This window comes from Indicator indicator, chromosome 3, assembly GCF_027791375.1.
Source record: "Indicator indicator isolate 239-I01 chromosome 3, UM_Iind_1.1, whole genome shotgun sequence".
Lineage (NCBI taxonomy): Eukaryota > Metazoa > Chordata > Aves > Piciformes > Indicatoridae > Indicator > Indicator indicator.
This window is the reverse complement of record NC_072012.1, coordinates 36,597,592-36,624,555: the sequence shown is the minus strand read 5'-3', so window position 1 is coordinate 36,624,555 and position 26,964 is coordinate 36,597,592. Positions and strand designations below refer to the sequence as shown.

Below are 26,964 nucleotides of genomic sequence, written 5' to 3'. Positions count from 1 at the left end.
TCTGTCTAGTAGATCTACATAGCAATGTAGCATCTACTATCTCCATTATGTGGTAGTCTGAAATCAACAGATTTTGTCAGGAAAAAAACAACTTCATTCTCATGATGGAGTGACTCTTAAACACTAATAGCAACTGTAAAAAATAAAATTAAAAAAATTATTCCACAACTTAATGCATTCAGATTTTTGGTATGGACTCCTATACAGTATCATGTATGTAAATGCAAGAAACACAGTCAATGAAATCTCATAAGAGTGATACGGGCAATAAACGCTTATATAAAATTTAGATAAAGTTGATTCTACATTGATAAAAAGTAGCTGTATTAGAAATTATCTCAGGAGATCAGGTAGTCATGTTTTGTATGGTTCATATAATGAAGTAGCAACTGTAGCAATTAATTCTAAATCACTAAAAAGTTGATGACTTAGTCTTGTTAAGTGTCAGCAGGTATATACATACATTACTCTAAAGTATAAGTACAGAACTGCTACACATACGAACACGGTAATCAAGATCTGTGTTTCCCATATACACATACTAAGTGATATCTGCCATTATACAGCAGTATTTGCCTTGCAAATAACACAAGGACAAAGAGTTTCTGCAGCTTCTGTGTATTCTTACTACTTTTCTTAGCCAAAATCTGACTACATGAATTGATACAAAAATAGTAGGTAAGAGTTTTTAGTGGCATCTAGTAATTTAGCTACTATGTTCCTCTTTAATAAACACTTACTATTGATGGTTACACTAGAATACATTAGGGCATCCTTTTCTTAAAAAAAATAATCTACCTTAACGATTTTTATCACTCAAACTTAAAAATGCCTTTTCACGGTTCTGCTTAGTAGCTCAAGCCTGATAAAAGTTAGTGTCAGACACATTTTAACCCTGTACAAAATTGTGGAGATCTCTCATATCATGTAGGATTCAAAAAATGCACACCAGCAACTACCTGTGGAACAGACCCTGTATAGTATTAGCCTGACAGCAGATAAATTGTAAATTGCCTGCTACAAAGCCAAGCCCAAACACAAACTTCAGCAGATAGAAAGCATATTGTTTATTCAAAGATTAATATCACCATATATTGACCCACTATATGACTGATCTTACGTCTAGTTAAATATTTCTATATTTCAGACACTAAGGATGAATAATTCCATTATCAAAATCTATGGGGGCTTAAACTCCTTAAATTCTACTGAAAAATTTCACAGGCAGTATGCAAAAAGTCAGCTTCTGATGCAAAGTGATCTAAAGACATTTCAATTTTAGACTGAAATGAGATGTCATCTATGGATCTTTAGTATCAGCAAGATTCAATGAAGTGGCAATTTGCAGTAATAGGCAAAACCTAAATATGGCACACCTGGGAAAGGAGCACCTTTGAGGACTACAGTACACTCAGCCCAACTGTCTTTATTCCAACCAAGGCTGCAGTCAGTCAAGCTCTCTCACTCCGTTAAAGTTTTACCATGCAATAAAATTAATGTTCCTGTACATATTGATTTTTTTACTTCATAAAAATGTAACACTCTGCAAAAGAAAATTTCATCTCATTGCAAGTTTTTGCATTTGTATCTTTCTTTGGCCTAATTTCAACTGGCAGCCAAAGAGCCCCATTCTCAAGGCTGTCCCAATGACATTGATCTCTCTCTCACGATGAAGTAACGCATTGCAACTGCCATGTTATTGGCATATGCAAAACTCAACATCAAAACTTCTACTTTCAGTGAAGTGAAGTCCACTTGAATGTACATTTAACAGAGTACAAAGGACAGCTTCACTGGGGTACAGTAAAACAGGATTCCCTACTCCATTTTAGTACTAATTAAATATTGCCTGATGAAAAGAAAGAAATCATAATTTACCCAGACAGAAGAGCTAGTTTGTGTCAGTTTTCTGTCTTTTTAATAATACTGAAGGACTTTATGAATATATTGAGAATTTCAGAGTATAAAACCAGAAAGATAGTAAAAATAGGATATTAGGCCTAGAGTATCAGCAAAGGGATCAAATAAGTATAATAAATCAAGAAATGCTGCCTTGAGATGAAAGACTTTCCACTATTAAACATAAGTAGTGAAATAATTCTTAGAATAATTCCTTCAGTGGAGCATATATCTAGGAACAAAATAAAACAGTGACCTCTGCCTCAAGACATGGATTGTCAGCTTCACTTTACTAACCTAATTGCTACTTTACAATAAAACAAAGGCACTATATAAAAACACAAAAAAAACCCCACACCCCAAACAAGCAAACAAACAAAAAAGCACAACAACAAAAAATCCTCAACCCAAAAAAACCCATAGCTGGTTTGAATTTTATATTCGGACTAAACTGTGTGTCAAATTTGACATAAAGGAAGCATTAAAAATTCTTTCCTCTTTCTCTTTTAATCTTTTATAGATTTTTTTTTTAATGGCCTAACTGCTTTAAGAAGTCTGTAAAGCAATTTCTATTGTAAACTTTGCAAAACTTCTAGTTTTTAATTTGAATCTTGGCAAAAGTTGAACCTTAGATCTAAACTCCTTACGTACTTTGCCCCTCTACATAATTATGACAGTGCATTCCGCATTGATCTTAGGAAAAGCTAGTCCAGTAATAATAGAATTAGGAATGCTTTAAAATTATGTGCATCCTAGAAACCAATTTGCAGATAAATAAAACTGAAAGAAAATATTATTTCTACATTAGTGATCAAGAATTTGAAGGACCAAATCGATTAAGAAATAAACAAAATCTTACACATCTCATGGTGAGCATAAGGACCTGTGGCCAATGCTCTACGTCTGCTGACTGAGCATGGTAGCGATAATGCAGGTGGTCTTTGAAGCCTTACTCTCAGTGGCTTCACCTCTGATTCTACCACGCAGGAACCACAAAATCAAAATAGACCTTTAAACAAGCAGACAAGGCTTTTCACCCCTTCCATAAAGCAAAGCAAGTTTCTCAGTGGTACATTTGTATTTGCATGTGTTAGCAACCTTAAGAATTTTTTTCAGTTAATGCAGAACAAACGTTTTCAGTTTATGGTCATGGTAATGTGACACTGTGTTTTGCAATTCCATTACTTAGCACCATCTGAACTGAATTCTTTCTTTCTTTCTTTGTTAAGAATAAAATTATTTTGTCAAAATCTTCTTCTCATCAGCCTGATATTTAATTACTTTTGTCTTTAGCAACCAGAGCATTTTTAAAAATTATTTGTTTAGATAGGCCCTAAATCACTGCAATAGACATGGGCAGGACGACTATAATTTCCTTCCATGGTAAAGAACAACTACTGTGGCTAAGAACTGTAATCTGTAGAATTTACACAAACATTAATTAGCCTTCCTTTGTTTCTTTCCAAAACCATATTAAAATACCAGACACATCTGCCTCTATGAGAGATTAAATTCATGTCCTTTCTAATTCATGATGTCATCCCAGTCACAAGCAATTTCCAGTAGCTTTACTTTCAAAAGAGCGACAACTAATGAAAACATCACTGTAAAAGTTTACATGTTTAAACTGTGCAGACATTCTACAAAAAATTTAGTATTCATTTGAGACCCCTTTCGCACAGCTGGGCAAAGATATATAGGCCAGCATTCCTAAAGATAAATCAAACTTAACTTCCAATAAAACAGGCACCTATTATGACACAAGCTGAGAGCTCCAGCTTTTATTTCTATTAGAAAATCCCTTTCTCACAGACACATTACAACATTATTTGGCAGAGTGTAATGCTTAAAAATCATTGAGGTTTTAGCTTGTCTGATAGAGGTGATCAGTACTAGCAGAGCACTTTATGACAATGCATCATATACGAAGTACCAGACGAATTTATGGAATAAAGTTAATGTGATGGACAAAAGAACATTTCTACTGTTTTACTGAAGGATGAAAATGAAAAGTCCTCAATCTGAAGACTAATAGCAACATTAGAAGAGTTAGAGACCCTATTCCAGGAAATACTGATACAAGGAAGGCCCAGGAGTGTAGGAGCAAGATCACAGAAAACTGTGAATGTCTGTGAGTAGAACGCAAGGAGGAATTAGAAAAAGTAGTAAGCAGCTCTGAAGATTGTCTTCAAAATACATACAATTTGTGGCTCTTGCATGAGTAATACTTTTTCACTCTGGAACACGTAGATTGGGTTTTGGAAATTTTTTTTGACAAATAAGGGGAAAATGCAATTATTTTATTGTTACTGATATGATTTCTGGCACATCAGAGTTAACAAGCTTGTATCCACAGCTCTACAGTACAGATGCACTGAAGGTAAAGACAGGAGATGGTGTAAAATGTCCCTAGTCAGGAGACTGAACCCACAGGTCATAGTCTGTATTAGACTGCCTTAAAATTAATATAATTACCTTTATTCCTCACCTAATGTTAATGAAGACATTGCAGTTAGAATTAAATGCCAGTTACACATCATACAGCATTCTTGACAACAGTTAGAAAATTTAAAAATAAACCATAGTGTTGTGAACATTTACTTTTTCACCTATTCCACTACAATACTATTTTTTAAGAGAAACAAGCAAGAGATTGTTCACAGGTGACAAATAGAATTGAAACAAATTATTTTTAACAAACTACTAATTAATCTGCATTTTTGGCATAACATATTTTTAGCTTTTTTATCTAATGAATTCTTTATCTAATTTATCTAATTTCTGTCTAATTTCTCTAATGATCTCTTTAATGATCAATAGTGACAGGCCCAGAACTGACCACCATTCGAAAACAAAGGATGAACACTATTATTCAGATGAAATTTTTCCCAAGACCAGCTCTCTGTCCACAAAGAGCTATATTTGCACTTCTGTACTCATAACCAAACACTTAAAATTCATAAAAACAGTTTATTATACTATATACAAAGGAATAGGTTCCCCAGGAAAATGGTTGAATCACCATCTCTGGAGGTGTTTAAAAGACACATAGATGTAGTACTAAGGGACATGGTTTAGCACCAGGGTAGAGTTAGATAATGGTTGAACTCCATCTTAGAGGTCTTTTCCAACTGAAAAAAATTCTATGATTCTCTGATTATAGTCAATATTGTCTTTCATTGCTACTTCCATTGCTATGGAACTGTGAGTCAGACCAAACTCTGGAATAGACCCATCTCTCTCTCTCTGAACTCCAAAGACACAATACAGGCCAGCACTGATGTTTAAACAAACAATTAACTCAAAGTTTTTGAATGTTTTTCATAAACTAACCACACTATGTTGCCAAATAAATTTTAGAAAAAGACAGCTTTAATAAAACATTAATTTTACAATCTTAAATGTACTGTATGTGGCAAGGGAAAAAATAATTAAACAGCCATAATCACCCAGACACATTATACCTACACCGTTTAAAGTGATTTTACATTATTAGCTAAATTACTATTACTATGTAACCACAGAGGTCCAAAATAAGAACTGAGACCCCTGAACTAAATAGAGAAATCACATAGTATTCTAAACAGCTTGTGAGTTAAGGAGCTGCTTGGTAAAAGATTCCTAACTGCACGCCAGATTTGTAGCAGTAACTGTGTTAAGCAAACTTATCAACTGCAGTGGAAGTAGATGAATGTAAGTAAGAGTAGTCTATTGCTCATGACATGAAATCTTGGCAATCTGCTCTAACTGGCCATGCTTCAGCAAAGCATTTAAGCATGTGCTAAAGGGCTCTCTTGGCTAGTAGTACTTTCCTGAATGGAGTCTAAGTGCTTATTGGTATTAGGGACATGAAAGCATCCGTTATTCCTTTTTGTGCACAACAATGTTCAAATGCGGAGTGCTTAGAGAACTGATGCATTCAACTTCCTTATCACTTCAGAGAAAAAAAAAGAACAGAATGTACTTAACAGCTATAGGAATTCATGATTTTCTTATGCTTTGACAGTCACACCTGATGATATGATCTTACTTTGTACAGACTGTTCTCTGCGAGGTTGGAGTGATGAAGATACAATGATGCATGTTGGAATGAGTGTATATTTTTGAAAATGAATGTGAGAAGCATATTTTTATTATAAACAAAACCTTAGAGTGTGTACAGTTTGGTGGAAACTTTGAAATGCAGAAAACCACCAAAAAGAAAAATAAAAAAGAATCTTTGTCTTTTTAAGGAATTTTTTTGAGGAACTGATGTATTTCATATATGCTTTCTGCTGGTCATTTCTCTGAAAGCAACGGTCCACATATTTATCTCAGGGAGGAAGCCATTCCCTAGTAACTACTATCTCATCTTTAATCTAATAGAAAATTGCCAATATGTCTATCACTAATGCAAAAATATTCTGTAATAAACCATAGAACCATATTTTTGTGTGTAGATGTGTAATAAATTCACAAAACCAGATTATATCAAAGAGAACATTCATTTCCATCTATTTCTTTAGTGTAACAGTTGATTGTTAGTTGAAGTCAAATATATTATCAGTTGTATAGAAGATATGAGCAACTGAACTGCTTATAAAAGAGTGCATCTCTCATTATACATACACACGTACGGTCTGACGTTTTGTGCTTTGAAGGACCAAGAGATGACTTACTGCAATATACAAAATTTCACACAGAAAATCTGCCCTTTGTGTCTTAGGAAATAAATTTCAGACTCACTAAATATAATAATTACAACTAATTACTTCACTTTAGGAAAGGTACATTCATAGTTCCTCCCACTTTACCTCTATCCTCCAGCTTTTCTGGTACTAGGGATGGGAAACATTTTTAAAAAAAAAAAAAAAAGGGAAAAATGAACCTTTTCATTTCTATGTCTAGTTTTACAATTACGTATTTTTTTATGTTCCATATGACAGAATGGTCAAGTCGCTTCCTAGTACTAGGACAAAGAGCAAATCCAGCACAATTACTGACTAATCTAGAATCTCACTTCCACGTGACTATTGCTTCTCATTTCTACAAAATAAGTCATCACTGTCAGCATATACACATTTGTTCTTCTGCTAACACAGTACTATAGCTTAAACAGACATTCTTGCTCTGCTAGTGCTTTTGTCTTTGAAGGGAACAAAAAGACAGTACAATTTCTTCATTCTGCAAGGACACATAATGAGAAATTTTTATAATACTTGGTAAAGACAGTTTCTACTTCCCAACTTCTGCTACTCATCTTGCACCTCATCCTTCTGGAATTCACATTTTGACCATAAGTAACCAAAACTACAAACAGAATTCCAGATAGGATCCTGCTAGTATCATGTACATTGCCTTTAATATTTTCTTTTCACTCCTAAAGATGCTGTAATGCATCTTGTTATATCTTTACATTTGTCTTTTTTCATTCCCCTGTCACATTTATGGCTTTAGTTACCCTGAGACTCATAAAGCCAGATCCCTCTCTTTCTCTGACACTTTCAATTATAACTCACAGCTTATAACAGAAAAATGTTATTAGTTCCTAATTAGACTTTGTACTACACAATTTTGTTTCATTCACCCTTGCTTCTCTCACTTTCCCATCTTCCTCTACCAGTCAGTTTGCAGCCGTTACCATTATACTCAGAGGAATATTTTCTATTACCTTCAAGTTAAGTCACAGTTCAATACAAATTTATTTCAGCAGTAGCACTGATCTGAATTAAAATAATCCAAAAGGGAAGGAAAAAAAAATGTTTGGTTTATTTTTTTCCCAGCCATATTGGCTCCCCTCTTCACTTTATCATATAAGTTCTTCTGCCAACAGCCAACGTCATGGTGAAAATGAGCCCAGAAAAAGAGGATGTGCTTCCTTCAACAGGGATGTAATCTGCAGACACTTCAGCCTGCTCCATAGGTACTACCCTGTAGCTGTTCTTCACTAGACTGTTTAACTGTTTAGCGATTACCTTGATCTTGTCTTCACCATTAGCTTTTATCTTTTCCTGGCTCTAGCACTTGTTGGATCCATAACTCATTGCACTGCTTCAAGATGCTAAGAAAGTGGAAGATCATTCACCTGTTTGCAGAATCAAATATCAGCATACTGACAGGGCTAAGCAAGGGGGCAGTGAAGGAGGAGAGCCCACTAGAGACTGAGCAATGCAGCTGCTAATTGCAGAAGCCTGGAAAAACTGCAGCCAGCAAGTTAATCTGCGAAGGTTATTTTACAGCCCTGTACCAGGCTGCTAAGAGTTTGCTGGTCTCAAAGGACCAGACTTTTTCCTCCTTGCCCTTTCCCTTGCTGTTCCTGTTCCTCTTCCCTACTCCAAGCCAGGAACTCCTTCCCTGGATGTTGTTCAGCCCCTTCGTGAACTTCCTGCATCTACCTCAGCAAACTGCCTGAAACACGCTGAGTGACCGTATGCACATAGGCTGTGTGACAGGAACACTCAAGCATGGAGGAAGGCAGAACCACAAAGCTCTTTTGCATCTCTTCTCCTGTATATTTAATTGTCCTGGTTTGAGACAGCCTGCTTCCATAAGCAAACCCCACACACACAAATTGGGAGGAAAAGTAACACAAAACCCCCTGGGTTGAGGTAAGGATAATACAATGCACAGTTACCTTAGGTGCTTCGCAGAAAATAAAAAGCAGAATCAGCAGCAGAAGCCAGTAAAACCACAAAACCCCCAATCCCCTAAGCCTGAAGCCAGCTCAGCAGAAAAAACCAACACCTCAAAACCAGAAACTGGAAGCAATAACTGGAAATAAGAAGTCTCTCATGTTGCAATCTAAACTTCAAGCCCCATGATACAAGAAGGATCTGGATGTGCTGGGACATATTCGGAGAAGGGCCATGAGAATGATCAGAGGGATGGAGTACCTCTCCTATGAAGACATTGAGAGAGTTGGGGCTAGTCAGTCTTAGAGAAGAAAAGGCTCTGAGGAGACCTTATTGTGGCCTTCCAGTATCTTAAGGGGACCTACAAGAAAGCTGGTGAGGGACTTTTTAGGGTGCCAGGTAATGATAGGACTGGGGGAATGGAACAAAAATAGAAATGGGTAGATTCAGATTGGATGTTAGGAAAAAATTCTTCACCATGAGGGTGATGAGACACTGGAACAGGATGCCCAAGGAGGTGGTAGAAGCCTCATCCCTGGAGGTTTTTAAGGCCAGGCTTGATGGGGTCCTGAGCAACCTGATCTAGTGTGAGGTATCCCTGGCCATGGGAGGGGAGGTTGGAACTAGATGATCCTTGAGGTCCCTTCCAACACCAACAATTCTATGATTCTATGATAATTTGCTCCAGACAGCACTTTTATTTTAAACCTTGCATGGTGTCATCACGGGATTGAATACTCACCAGCGGATTCAATTGGCTAAACCAATAACATTAATACAACCTATTAATAGCATTAATAATGAATAAATAAGCAAAGCATTTGAATTGCTGCCTATAAACCAAGCAGAATGTTATTCAGGGTTAAACACAATAACGCTATTTAAATGCTTGAAAGGTATTTAGAAGTTGGGAAGATTTAAATCATTAGCTCAGTCAGATTCCATCAGTGTGAACTCAAAGTAATTTTGATCATCCAGTGGGTCAATAAAAATGTTTGGGGGAAATTATGCCTTTTCTTCAGAAGAAGCCGAAAAGGAGAGGAATAAAGCTACTGGGCTACTAACCTGCAGAATCGAAACAGATGTTCAATACCTTGTCATTTAAGAGTGCAGGTATGCTTGCCAGTATAGAAATCTAACACAAAATAGTGTTTTATCCAAATATTTATGACTTAATTGTTTATTTGTTTAAAGACAAACATGCTTTAAAAATTTATGAAACTTTAATGAGGACAGAAGGCAGTAGAGTAAGAAGACTTGTGAAATGAAATCTATATTTATCTCCAGGGCAGCAGCTGAGAAAATGTCCCACAGTTATTACATGACATGAGAATGGAGAACAGCTTCTGACACAATTAACCTTTCAGCCACATAGGGAAGCTATTAAAAAAAAAAAAGAAGAAGAAGAAAAAGGAGATGGTGTTTGCTTGAAGGCCTAAATTTGTATACCTTGCAAACTTCATTCCAATCAGCACTTCTTCAGAAGTGCTAAACACTCAAAGAAGAGCAGCTACAATTATTTTTTCTTTTCAAATTAGGCATTAGAAGTGCCAAAATACATTCTTAGCCTGCACATAAATTTTCTTTATTTATAAGAAATTACAAAGGCAGACAATATGTACTAATAGAAGAGTAGACAACAGACAAAACAGTAATATGGGGGAAGTTAAGGGATGAAAATTCTAGAACAAAGTTAGTTTAGTCAACATAGCAGATATTCTTTTGTGCTCTTAACTGAATCTTCTGTTATACGGAAAGGATTGTCATGAGTCTGTGAATTGAATTACAGGATTAAGACTTAACAAAATTTATCTCCTATTGAGCCACCTAATAGCCTTATGAAAGGATATACTTTTATTTCTAGTTTAATTGCAGCATGGTAACTTCGTGGACCATATACCCTACAATTGCTGCTTTAGGCAGTTGTGCAAACAGAACTGAAAGGACGTTTTGCCAATGAACATGTTATTGATGTTCCATTGCAATCTGAAATATTTTCAGCACTATTGCTAATTTAAAACTCCAGTTAAGTATTGCAACTTTTCTGTTCTATTCTAAGGTACTTTCTGCTCATAACCACTTCTTTTATGAAGAAAAAAAAAAACACATCTTAAAAAGTAACTCATCATGGGGAGATCAATCAAGCAAATTTTCAGACCTGAAGTTTAAGTGATGCAGAAATACTACCTGAAGACAGAAATAATTTAAAACATTCTAAAATTCTTAGCTAGGTTAACTTTAAGTGCCTCAACACATTATTTATTTTTTATATTCCCTAATTACTCACCTGCTTTATGTATTTTTTTGCAGTGCTAACCATTGTTCATCTTAGTCGTGAATTCTAAGTAGTTCTTAGAGTTCTAAGTCTAACTCTAACTATTCTAAGAAAGAATAGTTTTGCTATCCTATTTATTTGTCCTTTGTTCTAGGAAAATAAGCACAAGGCTGATGTCCAATGCACACTTTGAGCATTTGATTCTGCAAATTCCAAAATATTTGTCTACACTCAATGGATTCCTGGTTTAGAAATCAGATTCTCTGTGACATATATATATAGGTAGATAGATATAGATAGATAGATAGAGATAGATATAGATATATACACACATCTTACTCAATTAGTATTCTCAGTTAATACTGCAGCCCCATCTTTAATTTCTTTTTGAAAGAAATTCAATAAGCTGCACAATAAGAATTCAGCAATAAACTCCAGCATCCTCGATAAAATACATTGCATAATATTGTTACTTTTATCTTGCCATTTTTCACTAGCTTTTTCAAAGTTTTCTAAATAACTCAGACAGTAGTATGCCAGTCACCTGATGGAACACTTTATAACAACCTATTATCTCACGGTAAATTATATCTTTTCACAAAGTCCATTTTTAAGGCATCAAAAATACAGCACTATAATTGCTATGTTATAAACAGGGTGAAGACTATAAAGAATACATTAAAGGAACTAAATATGGATTTTAAATACATAAGCACGTTCATACTAATGGCCATAAACCTGGTAGTTAAAATACTTGGCTTTGTGCAAAGGTGGCATATTTGTTCTCTAACTGTGGTATAGTGTCTATTGTTCTACAGCATATTTAAAAATAAATTCAAAAACATCACTATTATCCAACAATGTAAGCAGCACAATAGATGAAATCAAATCCTAAAGTATTTAATCAGCCAAATTTCAAAACAAAAAGATTCAGAATCAAGAGAAATAGTAATCCATCATGCAAAATTATATAATTTGTTTTCTTTTGTCCTTTCAGGCCAATGGCTCTTTTCATAATGTGATAAATGAGCAGCAATATGAAACAATTGAAAAATCTGTGAGTTTACATGCAAAAAGGTTCATATTACATTGGTGTTTCATTGAAAAGCACTTTGTGCAATGTAGAGAACCATGACTGAAACTCAGAAATGTACTGCTGAATCTGTCTGGTCAAGCTATCAAGCTAATTAGAATTAGGCTAATTAAGTGTACACTGTGAAAGCAAACAACAATAAATAAAAGAATATCTTAGCCATAAGGAACTAAATTCTTAACACAGAATAAGTGCAAAGGGCAAAAGAGTTTGAAACTACAGTCAGGCCAAAGGTTCATGAAATGTCTTTAGTCCAACACAGGTTAAAAAGCAGACATATGATGGGATCATCCCATCTGCAGAGACACTTGTGTTGTATAAAACTAAATTCACTACAAATGCATATGCACTCACAGACGTGCACACACAAAAAGTAGGACAGTGGGGGATGCAAAAACTGCTATAGCAAAGTCCATCCAAGAACATATATTGTAAATAACTTGCTAAAAAGCTGCATCTCTCAAAAATAACTTCATTCTCCTTTCCTCTTTCTGGAATAGCTTTGTATTAATATTACTGAAACTAAAACATGAAATTCTGATCACACTGAAATCAGTAATTTGTGAAACCCTCTTCAACAAAACTAACCAAATTTTTACTTCTATATGTTGCACACTATTACTTATTTTAGGTTACACGTAATTCTCTTTCAAAGTGCATAAAAGTAAAGTTTGTAGTAGTCTTGGAAAAGTGACTGTGGCATATGCTGCAATGGCTGCCATGAAAGCCACCATTTCATTCACACTTTTCAAGGCTTCAAGAAGATTGGCAGTAAACTTCTCTTTATAAAACCTTTACACTGAACTTCAGAATGTACAACATTTTAACAAAAGATCTATGTCATTCCCTACAAGTGTGTTTGGGAATGATTTGTCAATAAAAGTGAGAATGATCCCATTTCCTTCAGATGTTATCAATAAATTACTGCAAATTACCTACCAAATAAGCCCCATGTTGCTGTTGCTAAATGTTTCATTTCCATAAGCTCTTTAGCCAGTCACTGCATTATCCCACTGAACTACTGAGATATGTAGTATTAAAGGTGAAGTACGTGTTTATAGAGCCTATTGAATGCTTTCAAAAATAAAGACCTAAGCTTTTCATTACTGAAACACAGTTTCTCTCTTTCTTTAAACTCTTTAAAAAGGCGATGAAGATTTTAACATTCACAGGATTTACACATAGGTGAAATAATAGAAGTATGGTTCTCAGAACAAAAAGATTTGCCGTGTATTACAGAGCTCTCTTATACTGGAGCTTTTCTGAAAGGGTTGATTAATCATACTGTTTAAAGGTTGTGACACATTTATGCTCAAACTCATACAGGCAAAGCTAGTAATTCATAGTTTTAAACCTGTGCAAGAGACAGCTCACATGTTGGGACACTTGGTTTTAAATTCTGGACATTTTTGGACCCTGCGCATTGCTTTTTTCTTGAGGCCAGTTAATTAGCACATCTGAACTCTTTAGTGATTTGTGTAATAATTAAAAACAAACAAACAAACAACCCTACCACGCTGTTATTTGGATTTGCTTTGAAAAGCCCTTGTCATTTAGGTTGACTCAGAAGAATCATAAACTGTAAGGAGCAAGGATAATAATTCATATTGTGCTTCTCCTTAGCCAAGATCATAAAATCTTAGGCTCACTAAAAAAAAAAAAAAAAAAGGCAAAACACAGAAATGGGTGTTGACTATAAATACACTGAAGATGTCAACCTAATTTAGAAATAAATATTTAAATGGGTTTTAGTGAATTTCAAACTTAGATCTTCAAGCTTTATAGACCAAACATTTATTCAGGCAGATTTATTCAAGGCAAGGCAGTATCAAAATCTGCATACAGAGACACTGGATTTGGTGCCATCAACACCATAGAATCCTCGGAGTACAGTTGTGCTGCTTGTGGGCAAAGAAAAGTTCATACTGGCATATGTCAGGTAAAAGCTTCTTATGCCAGTTCATCCAATCCAGAATACTAGACTTTTTATTTATTTGCCTTACAAGCTTTCAAAGCATTCACCCATTAATTATATGCCTTACTTCCTCTCTTTCTGCCCTTTTCTTCTACCAAAAGGAATAAAAATGAACTGCACCCATGATTCCACTTTCCCACAATTTAAATTGAGAAACAAGGTGGCAGCAGCTGACTCCAGGAGAACTGCAGTGAGGAGGGCAGACGTTGATCAGGTAGAATTTTATGCTAATCCACAAGTTTTCCTCCTGCCCACCCTATGCACAGTTTTATTAGAAAGAAAGAAATCCACATAAGCAGAGTCTATGACCAAGGTCTTGTGCTGACAGCTACATCCTGGGGTCAGACTGGCTATGTCTTGAGCCCTACTAACAGACCATTTCATAAGACTTTCTGCAACGGCCAAAGGAATAGATCCCACACAAATAGTGAGGGCTAGTGCATAAGACAGCTTGAAAAGAAACTGGAGGCCTACAACCTCCATCTCTAGAGAAAAGCTAGCAAGGACACAGATCTGAAGAGTCAGAAGAGAAGACTTCTGAGAAAAGAAAAGTAAACTATTTTTTTTTCAAATTCAGGACCAAGGCCGGAGAAAGCAATTGCATGTTCTTTGCACAACCACAAAGAAGAGCACAGGTAAGATGGATCAGCCTAAGGTAATTTATAGTTAGCTCAGTTAGGAATATTCAGTTAATGCCTTTGAAATGCAGTGTAGGCAGCAATGAAGAGTTTGGCTTCTCTCCAAATGTAGCTGCACTCAGACACAGAACCTGGATGGTCTCAGGAGGAGTTAGTGGAATTAATGGCATTACTAGAATCTCCTCACCTGGTCAAAAGCTAGTGCTCCTGCTTGACATAACAAATTATTCACTATTTAGGTTACTCTTGAGGCACATTTGTAAATGGCAATATTGAATCTCCTTTATGTTCAGTTCAATATTCTACATTTGACATAACAGCAGCCATGATAAAAATATGTGGCCTGAGAGTACAGTTAGGAAAATATGAGAATGAATCAGCAGTTTGATTTCTCCCTCTTCGATCTGTGCATTTTAACTTGTTGGGTTTCCAGTTTGAATGTTATTACTATTTAATTATGGCCATAACTATCTGTGTTCCGGTTCCTGAAAGCCTATTTGGCATAACATTGGAATTAGCAGTAATGAGAAAAATACGCTCTTCCATCATCAAGTTTATTACCTCGATGAGTATCTCACTGTAGGAAAATACGAAATGAGTTAATGTACCTGCCTATTAAAGTCATTTCAGGAGATGGCTGAACATATAGGTGGCCTATTAGCTAAAGAGAAATTCAACTTAAGGCCCAAGAGAGAAATACAGATGTATCTAAAACGTGGATTTATTACAGATATTTCTTACAGCTACTCATAGAAAAAGAAGATGTCAGCAAAATTAAGAGTGCCAAAAGATCACTCTAAAAAAAAGTTAGGCAATTCAGGGGCATTTGGATTTTGCATAAAAGATGACAAGGAGGCTTATATGCATTTTTTTGTGCTTATAAGGCTTTTTGTAACTTCCTTGTAGTTGAACTTAGATTATCTATCTGTCACAAAAACCAAGAGAAAACCACCCTACCTGAAGATACTGAAAACACTGCCTGAACAACAAGAGTGAGGTTTCTATTTAGTGATCAAAGTCATAGATGGGAACAAAACTTTGGGTAAAATTTAAGGCCTTTGCATGACAATTTGTTTTAGAGAATATTATCAAGGGGATTACTGTTTCCAGAACTATCTAGAGAAATGGAAATCAAAGACTGTAATATGGAGATTAGTTTCCTTTTTTCCCTCTGAACTTTTTGCAGTGTCACTCAACTATTAGCATATAAAGATAGCTAAACTTTATAATGGTAAGTAAATGCAAATTACAAAATTTTTATTTTCCTTATTTATGCTTGCTGAGGTAAATATTGAGAAAGCTGTTTTACTGCTTAAAAATCAGTATTCCCACCAGTTGAGGAATTAGAAATTCTCATGCTTGCAAGTACACAAGAGTATCATAAACAGTTTAATGGAATTTAGAACACAGAGATGGAGACTGGATTTATGCATTAATCTGCTAAGTAGGGTTTATCTTTGATACGCTAAAAAGGACTGTAAAGATCTTCCTAAAATGTTAAGTCTAGCTCCTTCTTCTGAAGATATGAAGTCAGCTATTCATAACCATATGTGGCAGCATACTTCTTTTATAAATATACCAAGCAGTATCTTATAGAGGGTTTTTTTCGCTATTAGTTAGTTTCCTCTGGGTTGTGATTGTTTTGGTTTAACTCTTGGTTCTGTTTTATTTTACTTGAAGTATTTACATTGGAAACAGAATGCAATGACTTAAATGAGAAAAACAAAACAAAACAAAAGACCTTTTTCTAATTTCCAATTTTAAATTTAATCACAATCACTTACACATTTTGTTCTTCAGGTAGCTTACTTTATTGTGTACCAGCAGGATGCATTTATCAGCAGGAATCTTATTTTCTTCCTAACTCTCCTCACTATACAAGGCAAGGTTGTAAAAACCTCTGTATTGTGGGCTCTACAGTCATCTGAATAGTATTTAATCATATGCGTTGCAGTTTAACTTTTTTTTTTAAAGCACAAAACCACAACTGAATATATTATTCTAAATTAGGTGTTCAAAGTGATACTAATTTCTTACTGATACTAGGAAAACTTTCCTGGTGCATCCTAAAACCGTATTTGCTCTTTTTCACAACTGTGCCATGCTGTTAGCCCATACTACTTGATCAACCAGTAATACAGTGATATGTTCTCCTCAGTTTCTTCTAAGTAATAAGCCCACAACCTACAGCAGAATTGCATGTTATTGGCTTCAAATGACCTTTCCTTGTAGACTACTTAGAGTGTAATCCCATTTCTATTATTAAAGTTCAACAGCCTTTCTCAATGATATTCCCATGTTCCTCTGAGCTGCTCATCATAGGAAAACCTCCGTCCTATTCTTGTCCTTTGCCTCCTTCTCACAGTGCTATCATTGTTAAATTTAATTGACACTGAACCGTTATTTATTCTACCTATACCATTTTGCAGTTTGGGGATTTTTTTACATAATTATTTAAATTAAGCTATTAAAAATGTTGGTTCCTCTTCTCTGGTAACTAGAATTACAAATTCAGTTATTAACTCTTAATTACCTCTTAGTATCAAATGGTTCTGGTCCTCACCAGGTGTTGGGTAACAGATGTTAGCTTTTCCTGAGAGTACCTATCCCAGTTATTTTATTTTAAAATATTAATTTAATCTCTTTTGTGATAATATTGGAGTTGGAAGCTGAGTGTACTCAGCTAACACTGTAAAAGAAATCTTCATTACCAAACACCAAAGATCTTATTTCTTGCTGCAAGCACGAATTTAAGGATAATGAATAGCAACGCCTTTAGTGTACTTTCAGACAAGTTTGTGTATCCTTGCAATAAGACAGTAGACTCCAGTACAAATTTGAAACAACACAAATACTCTGGATTTTTTCTTAGCTGAAATAAATGAGTTCTGATATCTCTACATAATATTAAGACATTTATTCATTTCACCCCAAAGTATTTAAGTAAGTCAAACCAAGGACATGTCAGCTTTAACCCAGCTGTCATGCTCACTTAAAAGTGAAGGAGACGACGAAAATCTGTATGGGATTGGCTGCTCATGAATTGTGCATACAAACATATACACATATAATGTCAAAGCATATAAACTTTAAAAGTAATCTCTTGTTACTCAAAATGACACATGAATTATGCAACATATATTAATAATCATGCATCAAACATATCAGATATCAATTGCTTAAAATACAAAGATCTTAATTGAAAAATAAACTTACACACAGACAAAATATAGAATGTGTTTCTAGTTTCAAAGGAAATTAACTTCTTGTAGTACTGGGTTTGTGTCACATGACCTTACAGAGTTTTGGGATTTTCCATCTTTGTCTTGTCTCTGTTTGGCAGAAAACACTGACAAACTAATTCATGTATCAGACATGCTGAATAAGAACATTTACTGTCCACATACTTAATTTCCCTACAGCTCTCTGGAAATCTGTTATATTTCTACATCTCTCTGACACAGCTTATTTGTAAACAGTTCTGATCTGTAAGGAATCATTTAGAATCAGTTCCAAGTTATTTAAATACATGTCCCCTCAAACACGATCCATCTGGCTGTTCTAAGCCAACATTTCTTTTTTGAGCATGCCAGTTAAGCAGATACAATGAGGAGTTTTTAATTCAATTGTTAATATAAGTGTTTGGTCAGCACAGAATACATAGGCTATTCATGTGGGGGAAATGTGTTGGCCCTAATATAATGTAAGTATATTTGGGTCCATTTGCAGTTATGTCTTAATCTAGGAATTTTGCCAAACTAGACACTTTCCAAGCAGAGGTTTGGTCAACTGTTGAATACATAGCCATCTTCACAGCCTTGCTTTAGCCATTACCATGGAACAAGCACTTCTTTCTACTTCAACCTAATACCACATTTCATGTCTGAAAATGAAAGTCAGAAGTCATATTTGATACTACCTAAATTGTACACCAGATTTCTCAAGTGTCCTTTGCATGCAAAGTGCAGTACAAATCAACATCTGATTTCCTGGTTTCCTTATTAATACTTTCATTTAGTTTTCAATAGGAACAAACCAATCAAAATGTGTATCTATATATATCCCTCAGATATGAACAGATGTGTACACTTTCATAAGCATATAATACAATATAGACTACATTCTTTAAAGAGGTGGTGTTTTTAAGCCTCTCTTATTTCCTTTGCCTCTTTCTCAGTGCTATAATGCAATCCTCAGCGTTTGAGCACCAGACTTCAAATGAGAGATCTATTCAAAACACGCACAGACAAAATAAGTGGTTTCCTTAGTAATGGGAACTATGTGAAAGCCTCTGAAACAGCTCCTCCTCCAGTAAGTCATTATGTACATGATCTTTTTTACCCCTCAACTTAGTAATGTAAAGGTTACTTTGCATTTAAATAGAAATACCTCATGAGCACCCACAGTTTTTGGCAGTCAAATAACAGAGGAGAGGGGAAACATTTACTTCATTCCTAATTAAATAGTTTGATTTTTAATCAGTAAGGATGTTGCATGTTCCTGTGACCTTTCAATTAATTTTCAGGATCTGCAAGTTGAAAAAAATGAAATTGTGTAACTAAACTGCTAAGAACTTCACTTCAGTATCCATTGCAATCTAATGGTTTATTGCATTTGCACATATCCATGCTGCTCTTTGTCACCACCAAGACAACTTCATAACAATTACCCATGACCACAGTTCAACAATGCTGTTGGTGACAGAGGAAAAATTACTATGATGCTTCTTTTAGTCAAAGTAACTAAAAGCAAAAGGGCTCTCTAGTTCTGAAATTTATCGTAGTGACCTTGTTTGAACAGACTTCCAAATTGGCAGTATTGCACTTATGCAATTATTTTTATGAAAAGCAAATAATCTAGTACTGGTATTGCTATCTATCCATCTTTAAATTAAACCACAATAAAATGTAACAAAAATAGTGTTCATTTTGTTTCATCAGAAAAGAGAAGACATTCAAGTCTTAAGTTGTGCCCTAAAGGTTTGACATATATGCTTGGGAAAAAAAACACTCCTTGTCACTGATCATGTCATATTTGCCACACTAAACAGTGCTAACAACAACAAAAAAAAGGTAAAATTGTTTCAGATAAAAATTCTGTAAAATTTCCATAGAAAGGAAAGCAGATATGAGCAAAGAAATTCAGAAAGTCCTCTCTACAATGACATAAATTTTGAGGTTTATCATCATCTGTAAAATTATGTCAATCAGCATGAAAATTCTTGGCCTCATAGTCAAATTGTCACTACCATCATTTTTTCATCAACCTCAGATACATCTTAGCTCAAAGGTATATCCCATGCACATACCAGGTCCACAAGCAACAGGCAGATTCTCATGAAATCAACAAGGTCATCTCAGTGTTACAGATCTATCACTGACAGAATTCCAATAAATTATATCCAATTGCTATAGGTTACAAATAAACTGAGATATCATCAAAAGTAAGATATAAACTCACTGAGATGAAATCAGTTTTAAAATGGAATACATACACTAAGCTTGATAACCAGTTTACAGATCCCATATTTCATCTAACTAATCCAGCTGCACATAAGGATTCTCTAGATGTTTTTCACTACTCCATCTTCATTAAGATTCCTACGTGGCATAGCAAGGTTGTGGTTGCTATGTGTGACTCACTTCCAGCTTTCAGCAGATGCTGGTATGCCAGAGATTCATGTCTATTAAAATAGAGCCAGGGATGAAAACTAGAAGAATTTGGATATTTGTCTGAGTTGGGCTCAATAGGTATAAAACATACTAAGATTTTTCAGATCTCAGGCCATTCCTGAGGAAGGCTGACTATAGCTCTGGAACCTATCATGAAGCTCAATCTTTTGTCCGTTCTGTTTGGTATATAGCAACTGATAAGTAAATAGGTAAATTTGCTGGAATATGCAAAATCCCTTTGATCACCAAGATGAGCATCAGCTTGTCGCCACTGCTTTCATTCATCCCCATCACGTACAAATGAATGTGCCTGTACTCTATGGCTCTTTTGTTACACTGTTTCATCCTTTGCTAAATTATGTAGCACCTGCTATCTACATAGCTTTTAATGAAGTAACTGGTGGTTTGTATAAATGTGAACTTACCCTTATGTGAAATTCTTTACGGTTTCATGGCCTAGGTTTATTTCCATCTGCTTCATCTCTATCTAACTCTGAGATCTGATAAAGGAAATTTGGTAGGAGGTTAAGTAATCAGAGCATAACACTTTCCATTATGCAGCACAACCGTATTTAGAAACTTGAACTCATTGGCAACAAGCCTTTCATCTTCCAAAATTACAAAGAACTGGAGCCAGAAATGTTGCTTTTGCTAATCATTGAAAAAAGAATTCTGTTTCAGAGGGATACATATTAATAAAAGTTACTCTTTGTCTGTACGGAAACACAGGCTTTAAGAACATGTCAGTAATTAATTGACATAATATCTAAAAATGTGCCTGACAGTGTCAGGTTAAAGGCATTGCCCTGAAAATGATGGTAGAACAGAATTGCAGTAAGTGACAGCACTTTTTCTCTCTTCCGGGCAACTCATGCAATGACAACTGCCTATAGTTAATAAGTTAATTAATAAGTTAACTGATGATGTCACAAAGCAGATTTCTTTCAATCTGAGCAATTCTGGACCTTCACTCAGAAAGCAATAATACCCCACACCTCACTCAGACAATGTACTACAGGTATGTTTTGCAGAACTGGTGAAAATTGGTCTGCCAAACTTTTTTTTTTTTTTTTTTCCAAGGCTACAAGAAGAAAGTGCGAAGAGCCACAACTCAGTACACTTCCTTGTAGTTATGGTGACTGAGTGACCAGAATAGGAGTGCATGTACATAAAGTTATTAAAAATTATTGGCTCTTTTACAGCTGAACAAAATCTGTATGGTTAAACAATTAAAAATATTTTTCTTTTAATTTCCAATTTCTGTCATCTTTGAATTTAAATCAAATACATGTGGATTTTTTTTAGTTTAACTGCACAGTATTCCCATTTCTAGCTATACTTGCTCCATTCTAAACACAGCTGTGTTCTCAGAGCCTAAAATTACTAAAAATGGTTACTGTTAACTCCCTGAACCACATCAAGTCTATGGAACATTAAAGTCCAAGGATACTCCACCTTTCTGTATAATGAAAAAAGGGAGAAGTTTTTAAAACCTCTTCCAGTTTTGAGAAAAATGTAGACACAGCACCACTGCACTTTAATAACTAAGGGTTTTATGCATCATGTTAATTATCTATTACAAACAAATAATTAGCTTATTTTCATGTGCACTGTCTAATCTGATGAAGTGAATGCTAAATAAATACCTGGAGCAAGCCTACATTACTTTCATCATCTATCTATCAGTCTTGAGATATTCTTTTCTCTATCCTTTAACCTAATAAGCTTTATATATAATTCTGGTGAAATAGATTACATTGCTATTTTAAAACCAGCAAGCATCATTGTGAAATCAGCAGGAAAATAACTTAATGAACCTTAATCATCATAATTATATTGGTTATAAAAGATATCTTTCTCCTGCAGATAGTTTGGGGGAAAAAAGTTAATTCTTTAGCATTAGCTAAATTAAAAAATTCAATTATTTCACTTATTTTTTATGAAACAATTGTATTGTGATATAATAACATTTTAACTCATATGTAAATGTATGCCTATCAAGGAGGTACTTTAATTGCATATATAGTCTATCATAAGAACTCACTTTCTTTATGCAAGTATACTTTAGCTGATTTAATTATTTAGCCCTCTAATTACACAGCCCATACCAATCAACCAAAATGAAGTACTTCTATAATCTTAATTTCACATGTCAAATCTTTGAATATGTTTTTTCATGATTCGTTTTGAATGAACTACAGTAAGTACTTGAGGTTAGGGACAAAACCCAGGAAAGCTTTCATGCAGGGCAAATGGTAGTCCCTACCTACTCCCTTTTCCCTGATCTTCTGTTTCTCCACCGGTTCAGATAATAGAAAAGCAGTATTTAGTTGGATTTAACAAAACATTTTCATATTTTTAATTTTGCCCAAACTTTTTGAAGTTTTCTAACCTCTTACTCCACCCACCATCCCAACTCTGTAGTACAGATTCACATCTTTTGTTTGGGACAGGTGTGACTGATTTCCTTTTTTCCTGTGGGGGCCAGCATAGCAAGAATTCTTACTTCTCTGGCTTTGGGTTGTGCTTCCATAACACATCCTGAGTATTGTCCCATCAGACATGGGTCATTATGTTGTGCATCAGGGAAAGCTCACAGGTTCACTTTGGGAAATTTACAATGGTTTGTACTTGCAGCTTATAGTACTGAATATTAAACACTATCAGAAGCTTCAAGAGCCACCTTGTGGGGGTAAAGGTGAGACAAGTTTTCACCAATGAGCCCTGAGGTTACAGAAAGGTAATGTGATATCCTTCTGGCCTGAGATGTTCCCTGTCTGCACCCCAGGCAGGAAGACCTGAAAAGCAACCAAAGAAGGGTCAGCCCCCACTGTTTTAGTTATACTTCTCTAATTTCTAATATTAGGGGAAAAAAAAAAAAAGTAATGCCCATAATAAAAGAATGTGTGAAAATGAAAGGTGGCCTTCCTCCTACCCTGCAGTATTTCATATACCTGCAGCCTGTCACATAAATGCGATTATCGTACATATGAGGCAGTCCTGCCCTACCTACGTGCAAGAACTTGAGACAGAAGGGAAAAAGAAAAACAAACCCTGCTCTATTACAGCCACAAGAGTGAAAGTATCAGTCTATTGAATAGGACTTGTTTTGCAAAATTTGCCCTAATCATTTATGCCAAACTAAAATGTATTCAAAAAGTTGTCATTACTCAAATTCACTTTTCATAATAAATGATTTTATGAAATGTAAAATTATTTTCTTAAAGAAAAAAAATGCAGTCCACAATCTCAGATGTAAAGTAAATTGAAATGATACATAGTATTCATAAAGAAGCAACCACTATGGCTACTGCTGTTTCCAAAAGTACATTAATTTGCACTGTTTAGTAATCTGCAGAAAATTTTCACACTATTATTACATAGGACTTAGAGCCTTCTTTCAAACAAAGCAGAAATGTGAAATGAGAACTACATCTCACTTCAATCCACTAGAGGGTGGCCTGCCTCAATCAGGGCTGGAGTACTGAGTTCAGGCAAGGCATCCAACATTCTCTTCGGTTTGACCTGTTGATAACCAACTCTTTGTATTTCAGTATTACTCATCTTCTGTTGCAGAGTAATTTCCTTTATATAAAGCAGTATGTATGATTACAAAACTCTTTTCCTTACTAGATCTATCTCATTTGTTGTTTTGTGTATCTGGGAGAACAGATGACGCATTTCAGTGTACACTTTCCTTAAATTGAAAACTAAACCCATAAATTATTTCACAATTTTTACAACCTTCATAGTTTGTATGCCCTTTGCTCAAAGATACAGAATAAATTGGAAAAGAAAAAGAATTTAACTGAAGAGTACAGCCAAAAGGGAGAAAGAAGAAAGGAAGAAGGGAGAGAGAAGAAAGGAAGAAGGGAGGAAGGAAACGAAAAATCTGTGCACTCCATTGTTTATATAATTAGATAGCCATTAAAAAAAAAGAATCAAACAGACATTGAAAGAAATTGACTTTAGCCAACTTGTTCCTCAGCTTATTCTGAAATTTTCCTTCTCAGGAAGATGTATTATTGCTCTTACTTTCTACGGATAAATCTACACAATAAAAATTAATATTTTATAAAATCTGAAAAGGAGGAATATGAAACATCCTTTACTTTCTTAAGCTGAAAAAAAAAAAAAAAGGCAGCAAAATTGGTGAGGGGACCATTTTTCCTGAATTGTTTCAACATGCAGTATCCTCTGAACTACAACAGCCTTTGCAGAACTTCAGTGATCTCTAATCAGTTCAGTTGTTCTGAACACAGATAACATCCTCATATAGCCTTTAAAAAAAAAAAAAAAAGAAAAGAGCAATTTAGACCTCCCAGGCTGTTCAGTACAAACACAAAGCATGCCCTCCAACTCCCACAAATCGGAAGAGATATCTGGAAGCGTGCAAAGGCTTGTTTCGTGTATCCGTACCCAGAGCAGCAGTGTCACGTAACAGACAGCTTCCCACGGCCAACCATGCTGGCGCAGCCGCGCACACTACGCGGCATCTGGGCACGCCAAAGGACAGGCTTCTCTCTGGGGACTGGAATGGGCTCAGTTATTAATGACCACTGAGCAGGCAGCACCATGTCAGTGTGACAACCAAGCGAGTGAGCGATGCACCGCTAACCGCCATGGAAACAAGGAGAAATAAGAAGAGCTAGCAAGCATCTCCCTCTCCCCCACCCCGCTCTCTCCCTCTCTCTCTTTCTCTCTCTCTCTCCACTGGATTGTGAGTCTCAGCCAGCCAGGCAGCAACAGCGCTCTGGCAAACGTAAGGGATCTCAGCTGGCAGCGCAGAGAGTCTCTTGTGTTGTAGGATATCAATAGATACATCTTTGTATTATATCCTGTTAGACACAGACATCATATCGACTCACACATACACGTATGCACATCTATTCAGACTCTGGCTTTAATACAAGTATGTGGCTACCTGAACTAAGGAATCGAAATTACCAAGAGGCAAGAACTCCTCCAGCTCTGAAACTACTCTTATTATAGGGTAAGTTCCTTTTTATTTTCAATTCTATTCTGACTTTTATCTTAACATGTAAACTCGCTTCCCTTTCTTCTTTTCCTGAAGTTATTTAATTAAAAATATTTTACTTTCTGAATGTAAATACAAATGAAATTTGCTTTTTTGTGACAGAACTAATCTAAATATGCTTGCAGCATTATCAGATTTGTACCTCTGTTAGTTTGAAAGGACACAAAAGATACAAAATTATAAAGGAAGAATGTTTCCCCTGATGTTTCCGATGCAAAATCAAATTACACAGTTGCTCTGTGTCTTGAAACCAATAAAACAAGATACAGGACAGCCTCCTTTCTTTTCTCCAGTGCTAGGCTTAAAGGAAATGCTGTTTATGTCAGGACCTAAAAACCACTGAGCAACAAGGCTGAATGAACGTATCACAAACAGTTACTGAATTTCTGCCAGTCTACATTTTAAGGATTGTGGCAAATGACTTTGCTTAAAAAACATCCCCTTCCTAGTCAGAAGGGACAGTGTGAATGTCTGATTACAGATGCAGCCGGAACAGATGCGTTAGGTAAAAAAGCTCACATTAAGCAGAAGAGTTCTAATCTTCTTTGGTAATTAACAGCATCACAGCAGGGTGCCTCTAAAGTATATTTTCATGTAAGGAGACTGTTCAAATCCATCACTACAAAAGCTTTGCCTGTTTTAGCACACGAAGACTCAGAACTGTTTGCCTTTGCTTTCCATGTCTTTGTTTTCACATGTCTAGTTGGGAGTTCTTGCCCAGCACTGCTGTTCAGAAAGAGAAGAGCCCAGCATAGGGGGATGGAGAAGAAAGAGAATGCAGGGGGCTACAAAAAAAGACAGTAATTTTCTATTTAACTAATTTAATCAACATAGAATTCAATACTAGCACTAGTGCTGCCTAATGTGTTTGTGTTTATGCTTGTGCATGTCATTTCTTTCATGCAGTATAACAGTACCTTAGTATCCCTTCAGTGAAAACACAGTCAGTAAACTCCATCAGCATGGATCTATGATTCATGTATCAGTGAAAGACAGAGATTTTACTTTACACCATGAAAAAAGACATTTTCTATCTATTGCATGCTTCAAAGAGAAAAAATACAGCCTGCATTTTCCTGAATATTTTTGTTTGCTTTTCAGTGTAATATTTCTGTGTTAAAAACAGCTCAGGATTTGTATTATTTCTCCTACCCCTTTTTCTTCCCCCCACCCCTTCACTCCTGGACACTCCTTGGAGAACATCATAAAGAATCTGTTCCTTTGCAGCAGCATGATTATTTGCTTGTAATGCAAGAGTTACAGTATTTTGAGAAACAAACATTTTGAAACAATCACCAACAGATAGCCAGTGGCTGTAAACCTGCCACCTTTCTGTAAACGTCAGGAAATGGGTAGCTTAACAATATGTATGGTAAGAAGTCAATTAATTCAGGTGACCTTTTTAAATGGTGACAATAAAGCAGCTCTGACAATATGCCACAGCATTCGATATTCCCTCTGGAAAATGAATGAGCTTAAGAGGAGGTTTCCTTTTCAGAGTACAAAATGAAAGGCATTGAAGCATTAGCTCCTGCTATTGGCAAGCTGGCTTCCTCTATTTCAGATAGTCTATGAAATCTGTTTAAAGTAAGCTGGCTTATTTTATTACATGAACCACAATCTTAGGTTCAACTAATTACATATTCTGGTTTTGCACACATTGCACATGCATTTTAGTTGTTAAAACAAGAATTTTAAGCTACTGCTTTGGATTTTTACAGAATGTGCTATACAATAAGGAGAAAACCTGATTCTGATCTCTT

The 26,964-nt window shown here is 35.4% G+C and overlaps 1 protein-coding gene across 2 annotated transcripts in view; it reads right to left on the bottom strand.

Moving 5' to 3' along the window:
* IMMP2L (inner mitochondrial membrane peptidase subunit 2) overlaps window positions 1-26,964 on the bottom strand; it is a 397,034-nt gene that overhangs the window by 177,074 nt on the left and 192,996 nt on the right. The window contains exon 3 of one of the 2 annotated variants that reach the window (XM_054399583.1): window positions 9,745-9,766. The exons of the other annotated variant lie outside the window; for it this stretch is intronic. Within the exon in view, the coding sequence (XP_054255558.1) occupies window positions 9,745-9,766 (22 nt within the window). The remainder of the gene's footprint in view (window positions 1-9,744; window positions 9,767-26,964) is intronic. 2 annotated transcript variants of the gene reach the window in all.